Here is a 9,414-nt window from a genome sequence, read left to right as displayed (position 1 = left end):
GGCTGGGGCTGCAGGGGGGCTTTGCGTGCCCCGGCACCCGCAGCTGTGTGCGGGCGGGTGCGGGGTCGCGCTGCTGGGCACAGGATGTTGTAATCGTGTCAAGGTGGGAAAGCCGAAGGTGTGTGGGGTTGGGCAGGGCTCTGCCGCGTTATGTAATCTGTGGTGGAAAGGAATGGGGAGACCCGGGCTTTATTTCCGGCTCTGCTGTGGGTTTTCTTGGCTGCTTTGGGCGAGCTGCGCCTGCTTGTGCAGCCCAGAGTGTAGGAAGATGCCTTAAAATCTCCAGATAAAGCTGTGCAGATGTTCAGCAGTTGGGCTGGCCAGAGAGCGATAGGAGGGGAGTCGTGGCTCTTCCTGACCACGCGGTGACCGGGGAGGTCCAAGGGAGCTGTTTCTCAGCTCTCCGACAGAAGCTGTTTCAGGCTGTGGCATTTTCTGCTTGTAAAACTGGAACTTGCATTTGTCAAACAATTTAGTCTAAAAAAACCCAAGAAATGCAGAAAAAAACAAGCAATGAGAAAAAAAAGAAGCGGTGAGGTTCAAGCTGCTCCAGTCCTGCTGGACACTTGGAGCCTGGCAGGGGCACAATTTGCCTCGTGGCTCGTGGGGCTCTGCAGGATTTTTTGTTTTAGTAACTTAAAACATCTGGTCAGCCCTACTGCCAGCTCTGCATGGGGGCAGAGCTGGGATGTGCCTCAACCCCGCAGAGTTTTGGGGGGGCTGTGGGTTCCCAGACCTCACCCCCAGGTGTGGATGTTGCTGTGCTGAAGGTGAGGCTGAGCTGTCCAGGTGGCTCCAATAAAGCCCCGTGAACTCCTCTCCATGAGCCTGGTGGGGTTTCGTGGGTAATCGAGCTTGTTTTGATGATCTGAGCCAGCTGTGTGAAAGTTGATGTTTGTCCTGAATGTGATTTCAAACCCCTTGAAGGAGGATCCCCATCTTTGATCTGGCTGGGCAGGAAGGAGAGCTGTGTTCCTGTGGTGCCTTGGAAGGCACCAGAGCTCCCTGCTGGCGCTGGGCTGCTGGGGACGGGCGATAGCGGAGCCAGCTGTGTCTTTGAAACGTGCTGGGGCGTCCCAGTAGGTCAAGTGAAATGGGAGGGGGAAATTTCTCTTTTTTCCATTTTTTTGCTGCTGGCGGTAGGATGGAGCCCTGGCACTCGCTCCCTGCTGCAGAGCAGTGATTGGAACAGGGTGTCCCATCCAGGGTGTCAAGGCACTCGGTGCCTTGCTGCAGCTGCCATGGCACTGGGATCTACAAGTGTGCAAGTGGTGGGAGCAGGAGCAGCCCTGCTGCTCTGGGATCACCCTTTTTCCTGCCTCGATACCACAAGAACCTCTTCTTTCCCCCAAAAACTACCTGGCACTGATGGGCCGTGGGAAGGGCAATGCCCTGGCAGGTCACACGATGGCTTTGAGCTGCCACCTCACCGTGGCCCTTCCTCGTGCTGCTCCTTCCCCAGCCTTGACTAAGTAGCACTTCTCCATGTGCATAGGGCCGGAGCCCGCAGGACACAAGGCCTTGCTGTTTGGGTGTAACTGTGTTTCCAGCTGAAGCTGGCAGCATTTTTGTCTTTGTTCTCTGTTTTTTTCCTGGCCTTGCCCAAGGAGCGAAGGCAGAGCTTGTTCTCTGGACGTTTCATGTCTCAGATGCAAAGTTGTATCCTGGCTCCTGGGTTCCTCCAAACGGGGCAGAGCCACAGCTCCTGCCCTCCCGCTGTGCCCCGAGCAGGGAAAGCCTCCTGGTCCCTGCAGAGCCTGGCAGCATGGAGCAGGGCATGGGCACCTCTGCAGGAGCTGCTCCTGGTGGCACCGTGAGTCCCTTGCTGGGTGGCTGTTGTTTGGCAAGGGTGGAAGGGCCCTGGCCGGCTCTGCCGGGCTGGCGCTGCTGTCGCCAGGGGTGAAAGTCTGCTTGGGTGGAGCTGCGGAAATCATGGGGCTGGGTCGGGTGCTGAGAAGATCCCAGATGTGCTGGGGAGGCTGCATTGTCTCCAGAAGCCAGAAGGACTCGAGGCCGGGAGCATGGCTCGGAAACGGGTACGGTGCTGGGCAGGACCTCGCCGGGGGCTGCTGCTTTGCCTCCCATCTCTCTGCTCTGTCCCCAGCAAGACCTGCTGCCTTGGGGGGCTCCTCACATCCCCTTCTGCTCATCCCCCTTGTGGGGAGGGGGTAGGGGGCTGCTCTGTGCTGCTCTCCATCCCTGCCTGGCTCAGCCCCTGGCGCTTGTGGGACCTTTGCTCCATCGCTGCTCTTGCTGTGGCTGTTGAGGGGTTTGTCAATGGGATGAGCCCAGCACTGCTCCACACCAGGTTCAGACCCTTCTGTAGACCCTCTGAGTTTCTCTGCAGTCTGTGGGACCCCTGTGATTCCCTGTGCTGCCTGGAGCACCCAAGCTGTGGGGTCTGGGGGATGTCACTGCAGGGCCAGCACATTCCCCATCTGCATCTTTGTTGCTGCGGGTTGGCTGCTGCTGCCAAGTCCCCTCTGGGAGAAGTGTCCCTGCACAGGCACTGCTGGTGTCAGCAGCACTGTCTGATGTCAGATCTAAATGGATCTGGATGGGAGCAGATGGATTTTCTGGGCCTGACGGGTCAGCACCCTCCAGGCTGGTTATGGGTGGGAGCCCCGGCATCGCTGCCGTGCAGGCGGAGGCTGCAGTGGATGAGTTAGTTCAGGACGAGCAGCCTTGTCTGCAGCCTGTAAATTTCTTGCGGGCTGGTTTTTTTTCTTGTTTGCAGATACTGGCTCTGTTGACCTTGAGTGGAGCTTGTAGGGAGTAAATAAACGCTGGTTAATTGCGCATTAGGCTCGTTTGTCGCTCTAACCTTGGCGTGTCTGGTCACTGTGACCTAGATCAGAGCAGGAGCCCTGCAAGGAGCCCAAGGCTGCTTTTGGGGGGTTCCCAGCATGTCTGGGTTGTTCAGGGCCACCCCATGGCTGGGAATGGCAGCTGAGCAGCGCAGCCAGCGATGCCACCCCTCCTCCTCCTTGGGATGAAGGCCTGTGCAGGGAGGAGGTGCCCTTCGTGGCTGCCAGCAGTGAGTCTGGAGGTGGTTTCCCTGTGGATGTTCTGGATTTTCCCTGTTTCCATCATAGCCCACCCTGGTGGGATTTACCCCCTGCCTGGCTGTGGGATCAGCTCCTCCTGGCTCTCCCCACTGTGAGTGTCTGTTGGAGCCTCTGCCAGTCACTGATCCCTGCGAAGGAGCTGGGCAGCAGCAGGACAATGTCCCCATTCAGCGCTGCCTGGAGCTGGATCCTGGCAGGGATGGGCTCATCTCCTGCTCCCAGCACTGGCTTCCCTTATCTCTGCTGGTCCCCAGCACGGACTGGGGATGGATGCATGGATTGGGCCATTTCCTTCCTAAATCCACCCAGACTAGGGGTAGCCTGTACATCAGTGTGGCTGGGGACAGTCCAGCCCCCAGCTGCCCACATGGGTGCTTGGAGCCTTCCTGTGCACCCTGGCTGCTGCCCTGGGTATGGGAGTAGAAAGACACCCTGGATCAAGGAAATGAGGGTGTTGCTTGGTGGGGCAGACTGTGCTGTCCCCCCAAGGGACAGTGCCAGGCAGAGGTTTGCTGATGCTTAGGGTGCAGTGACAGCATCTGGAAGCTCCTGACTGAGCAGGAGGTGGTCCCAGGTGGCCTGGGCAGAGCTGCTGTGTGGCTGCAAGGCCTGGGCTGGAAGAGCCAGCACCATCATTGCCAGGGATCTCCCAAAGCTGTGCTCTGCCCTTCTCCCCATCACTGATGGCTGGAAGCCATCACAAACCCTCACCCAGACCGAAGCTGCAGCACTGTGGGGGAGCTCATGGCCCTTGGGTGCAGCTCCTGCCATCCCCGAGTGTCCCCTGGGCTTATGCTGAGCTGTCCCTGTCGTTCCCAGGTCGTGCAGCGCATCAAGGCTGTGGAGACGGAGACGCGCTTGCTGGTGGTGGACAAAGAGACGGACGAGTACCTGTGCAGCCTGCGGCTCACCTGCACGGAGGACATGGTGCACAATGGGATCCTGCTCAGCTCTGCCGTGCCACCTGCCAAGGCCCTGGCCAGCGACAATGGGGAGGTGTGGAAGCCTCAGCTGGATCTCAGCGGGGGCAGCCTCCAGAGGAATTCCCACAGCTTCTCCTCACATGGCAGTAGGAAGGTGAGGGCAGAGCGGGGCTGTGGGGAGTGGGTGTGACCCCCTGGGATCTCCTCCCTCTTTGAGCATGGCTTGTCCCATCAGAGAAAAACCTTCTGTGTGTTACTGCCAGCTTGGGGACCCCATGTGTCCCAAGCTGCCCTTTGGAATCTCTGGCTCCAAGCAGCATTGGCTGTTGGGGGCTGTGCATTCCCTCCCCTCTGGTGCCCCCTGAGGGTCTCCTGAGCTGCTGGGGGGACCTGTGGGGGGTTGTCAGCCCTGCAGACGAGTGACCCTGCAGTGCCTCAGCCGAGGTCAGTGTCCCAGCCTCCCCCAGGACAGGCTGCCCAGAGCAAGGCTGTGGCCAAGCTGGAGCTCATGAATGAGCTTCTCTCCCTCCATTATTTGCAGGAGGGAGGGAACATCTGGGGCAAAATAGGAAGGAAATTGGCTCTTTTTAAGCAGCCTGGGTCTGGCCTGTGATTCGGCACTAAGTGCCTTTTATTAGTAAACTCCCTTCCAAAAGGGAAGGAATTCGGGGTGGAAAACGTCCAGTTTCCATGGCTGCAGGGGCTGGCGGAGACGGCGCAGGCTTGTGCTGGGCTGATAGCGGGGCTGGCTCCCAGGCTGCCCCTGCTCCAGGTGGGAACGTAGCCGGAGCTGTATGGGTGCTGTGTGGCCGAGCTGGACACTCCAGCCCTGCTCCACAGCCATCTGTCCCTTCCCGTCCGTGTTCCCTCTCTCCTGTGCTGCCAGCCACAAGCACTGGTGCTCAACAGCCTCTTCAGCCTGGAGCTGCCGTGGGCATCCCCCTCCTCCTCCTGCCTGGGGGCCCTGCAGGGGCTGCAGTGCCAGGTCGGTGTCTGTCCCCTTGGAGCAGTTGTGGTGGCTGAGTGCTGGCCCAGAAGTGGCTGCTGAGCTGCCAGGAGGACATCCATGGGAAAGTCAGGAAAATGCTGGGTCCTCAGGAACCTCTTGTGGGGAAATCCCCCTGTGCAGATACGGGGTGATGCTGGTATGAGGCAGGAGGAGCCCAGCAGTAGAGGGGGTCTCACCTCAGGTCCTTCCCTCTGGAGCTGTTTGGAATCTTGCAGAGGAGGATCCTCCTTCCCTGGGGCTGCCAGGGGCAGGCTTGGAGGCAGTGTTTTATTTTTCTGTATTTATTGCCTGATTTGAAGCTGCTGGATGGCCTGTGTGAGGATGATGGTGGCTGTGTTTCCCCTGGGGCTTGGAGTCCCCCTGGGATGGGCGGTAGGAGAGGAGCCATTCCCAAGCAGAGGGTGGCTGTGCATGGCTGAGGGTGGCTTTCCAAACAGGGCATTTCCTCTCCTGCTCTGTTCCGTGAGCTGGTCGGGATCCAGCAGCGTGTGCTGACGGGAAGTCAGGCCGGGGGAACAGGACGGTCCTTTCCGGCCTTTGGGTTTTGGCTCCTCCAAGGAGAGGGTGGGACTGGGAGAGCTGAGCAGGGCTGGGGTGGGAGCGGGAAGCAGAGCCCGTGCTTCCCTCAGAGGGGCTTTTCCTGGGTATTCAGTGCTCACCGTGCTGGAGATGGGGCTGATGTTTGGGCTGGACAAAGGGAACGGACTCCAGGGGTGATTGAGGGGGATAGGCTGCTGAGCATGTTGGGCCAGCAGCTGGTCTGCTCCTGCCTTGGCAGCTCTCAGGAGAGCTGGGCACTGCCAGCTGTCCTGGCCAAGGTCACTTCTCAGTGCTGGAGCCATGTGTGACTCTGGGGTGAGGCCAGGGGTGGCTGGAGCAGCAGGACCTGCATCCTGCTCCTGTGCCTTGCACTCCTGCTTGATTCAAGGTGGTAAACCTGCTCCACGCTCTTAGGCTGGGTGGTGTGTCCCTCCTGCTGGCTCCCAAAGCAGCTGGAGGCCAGGGTATGGTGGATAAGAGGTGGTGGACCCCCATTTCTGCCCTGCTCAGGCCCCCAGTGCCGTGTCCCTCCTACGGGGCAGCTTGAGCCTGACCCTAATTCAGCAGATCACAGGCACTGGAATGTGCAGCTCCCGAGTGTGAGGGGTTTTTGGGAGATTTCTGCTGCTGCAATGGGGCTGTGACAGCTGGGATACACTCAGAGATTTGTCCCCAGCCAGATTTAGGGTTTTTGTGAGCTTCACTTGTGGCATTCAGTGAAGGAGAAAAGGCAGCTCCCTCCCCCCTGCAGACCTGTGGCCCCAGCCTGCCCCTGTGGAAGCTGGGGCTGATGCTCCAGGCTGCTCCCAGGGAGCTGCATTTTTGTGAGCAGCATTTGTTTATATAAAGGCTGGAGTTTTCCTGGATTTGAGGCCGGGGTTGTTCAGGGCAGCCTCCTTGTCTCAGGAGACGAGCAACTGAAACAAAACGAGGAGGGAAATCTGGTGGTTGTGGTGGGCAGCGGGAGGTGATGGAGCAGGGAGGGTGGGCACAGCCCTGCCACCCCCCAGTGCTGTCCCAGATTTATTTCCCAAGAGGGGTGATCCCCCCGGAGCTGCCATGGCTGGGGAGGTCACCGTGCACCCTGGCAGGGACCTGGTGGCCGGGACCTCGTGCTCCAGGAACCTCGGTGATGGCATGAATAATTCAGCACATATTTAAAATCCTGCCTGGGGAGCAGGTCGGCAGGGCTGGCAGTCAGCAGCTGTGGCTGTCACAGCTCTGCTGTCCCCAGCACCGTGGGGATTCATGCCCTGTGTGGCCGTGGTGGCACAGGGACCCGGGGCTGCCTTGTCCTGTCCCACAGAATTGTGCCCATTCCTGTGTCTGCTGGGCTGGGGGATTTGTCCCTTGCTGCCCATCCCACTCTGCCCCCTGGCAGGGTACATGTCCTCCATACCAGGTACTCCCCTGTCCCCAGCTGGCTCTGGTGGCCACCAGGCTGTTTCCTGCATTCCCAGGGCTCTGGCTCTGCCAAGCTCCAGCACCCCTGACAGGTCTGGAGGTGAGGGCTGGGCTGTCCCAGTGTGGCAAGGGCTGCTCTGGGTGCTTGGTGTGAGCTGCGTTAATGGCAAAGGTGTCTTTGGGCCATGGGTGGCTGGAATTAAATGCCTGGGCTGGTGGTGTGTAGAAGGCAGGTGAGCTGCAGGGCTGCCAGGGCCTCACCTGGATGCTGCTGGTCATTCCAGAGGTGTCCATGGTGGGCAGGTGTCCTGGCCCAGGGCTGGCAGCACCTTTGCAGGGGCTGTGGCTCAGCTGTCCCATTACTGCTGGGCACTGGGAGGGATGTGCTGGCAGTGGGACCCTGTTGTAGCCCCACTAGGCTGTGTGAGCCACATTAGGGCTGTCCTTGGGACTGGCTGTCTTCTCCAGGTGTGTTTGTAGGAGAAATAAGAACAACAGCAAAGCCAGAGAGGTGTTGGGGGTGATGCAATTCCCTTCCTTTGTGCTCTGGTCTGCAGGGAGTGGGTGTGCAAAGGAACCTTTACAACCTCTACGAAAGATAAACTTCTCCAGAGTTTATCCTTAGGAGAACAAGCCCACAGCTTGTAGCTGCTGGATTCAAGCCTGTTGAGTCTGAGAATTTTCATGGGGGGGAATTAGTGGCTGGTTGTTGATTGTCCCCTGCTTGGGGAGGAGCATGTCGCCTTAGGATTGCTGCTGGCAGGAACTGGAGGCAGCAGGATGGTGTCCCTGAGGTGACACGGGGGTGGTGGCAGCTCCTGAGCCTCCTGTGTGTCTGGGGACAGATGTGCAGCTCTCTGAAGGACGATGGCTGGGCGCCTGTTGGGACCAGGTGTAGGGTCAGTGCTGACCTCGAGGCAGTAAATATTTACCCTTCTCTTTGGGTCAAGAGTAAGAACTTTTCTCTGTTGCAAATAAACCCCTTGTGTTGTGATGTCTTCTGCCACAGAGCGGCAAGGGGAGTAACTCAGGACAGATGTTTTTGGAGCACTTTGCCAACTCAGTTGAGGCCCAAAATTTAGGGCTTGTAGAATAACCACAAAGATGTAATAAAACCAAACATGAGCAGAAATGTCTGCAGCAATTATGCAATTTAAAAAAATAAATAAGTGGATGGTTTGAATTAAAGCACTTCCCTGCAGCATCTTCCACTCCCCGTGGCAGGCTCAGATCTGTGGGAGAGGGTGATGGGAAAGATGGCAAAGCTCAGCCCTGGCACAGCCTGGGTGAGGTTCCTGCTGTGCAGACAGAGGTTTGGGGAAACCCTCGGGCACAGAGCCCAAGGAGCTGTGGCTGTGGCCGGTGCATTCCCTCCCCTTCCCACAGCAGCTATTTTTGGGGATGCTGTGGGTCTGGGAGGGCAGAGCCGAAGGGAAGCCATGTTCGTGCCCATGGGGACAGCAGGGATGTGTCACCCTGGGAGCTGTGCCCGTCTGTGCTTGAAGACAAATGGGGGCTGCAGGGCTGTTCCTGGCTGAGGACATGGGATGGGGTGGATGAGGAAGGGAAGGTGCCTGTGGGGCTGGAAAGCCTCTGCCAGCCCCCTAAGTCCTTGCCTTGGGCACCCCCGTGGCCATGAGGGGTCCGCATTCTGTGGGAGCTCAGCCAGGAGTGGCACAGGGATCCCTTGCCTTTGGGATTAGTGCTTCAATCCCGAAGCAGCGGCAGCAGTCGGGCGGAGCTGTGGGGACCCTGGCGCTGACCCTGCTGCATTATTGATGTCGCCGGGCTCTGGCATCGCGTGTCACCGGGCTGGGGGTGGGCTCTGGAGCAGCTCCAGCTCGGCACCTCGGGAATGGAGCCTGGGGCACGTGGAGATGCAAATCCTCGTCCCTGGAAGTGTTCAGGGCCAGGTTGGACTTGGCTTAGAGCAACTCGGGGTAGTGGAAGGTGTCTGAATGAGATGAACTTGAAGGTCCCTTCCAGTCCACACCATTCCAGGATTACGTGATGATGGTGGGTGCTTGTGCTGCTGCAGAGGCTGGGAGGCTCTGCATCCCAAAGCCCTGCAGATCCAGCCGCATGCCCCACACAGCCCTGTCTGTCTGTCCCTTGTGCATTGACACTGTTCCCTTCTGTTGCTGTTTTGGTGTGAGTTTGGGGCTGGCAGTGGCATTTGTGGAGCTCCAGCTCTGGCTGGGGTGAGCAGCGTGTGCTGGGCATCACCACAGCACTCAGAGGAGGTGCTGGAAAGGTTCTGAGCCAAATCCTGTTGGAAACACTCCCCGTTCTGGACGAGTTTCCCTGGGGGGTGTAAGGTGAAGGAACCCCGTGTGATGCTTGGCAGGGGGAGCCCCGGGGTCCCGCATCCGTCCTCCCCGTGCTGCGGGAAGGGGTTTGGATGCAAAGAGCTGCCTTTCGTGTGCACTGGGGCTGTGTCCCAGCCCCAAGGCTCAGGAGCCGTGGGTGG

General features: G+C 59.0%; 1 protein-coding gene across 2 annotated transcripts in view; it reads left to right on the top strand.

The window, feature by feature from the left end:
- Positions 1-1,750: 1,750 nt before the first annotated feature.
- The window catches only part of SLC9A3R2 (SLC9A3 regulator 2), a 30,790-nt gene continuing 23,126 nt past the window's right edge, over positions 1,751-9,414 (top strand). The window contains exons 1-2 of one of the 2 annotated variants that reach the window (XM_017734009.1): positions 1,751-1,813; positions 3,888-4,145. In XM_017734009.1, the coding sequence (XP_017589498.1) occupies positions 1,766-1,813; positions 3,888-4,145 (306 nt within the window). In that variant the 5' untranslated portion in view covers positions 1,751-1,765. Of the gene's footprint in view, positions 1,814-2,006; positions 2,037-3,887; positions 4,146-9,414 lie in introns of those variants that run through there. The other variant, XM_008633588.2, reaches the window with a different exon arrangement.

This window comes from Corvus brachyrhynchos, unplaced genomic scaffold, assembly GCF_000691975.1.
Source record: "Corvus brachyrhynchos isolate BGI_N302 unplaced genomic scaffold, ASM69197v1 scaffold5, whole genome shotgun sequence".
Classification (NCBI taxonomy): domain Eukaryota; kingdom Metazoa; phylum Chordata; class Aves; order Passeriformes; family Corvidae; genus Corvus; species Corvus brachyrhynchos.
The sequence above is the reverse complement of the archived record's forward strand: the minus strand, read 5'-3'. Positions and strand labels throughout refer to the sequence as shown.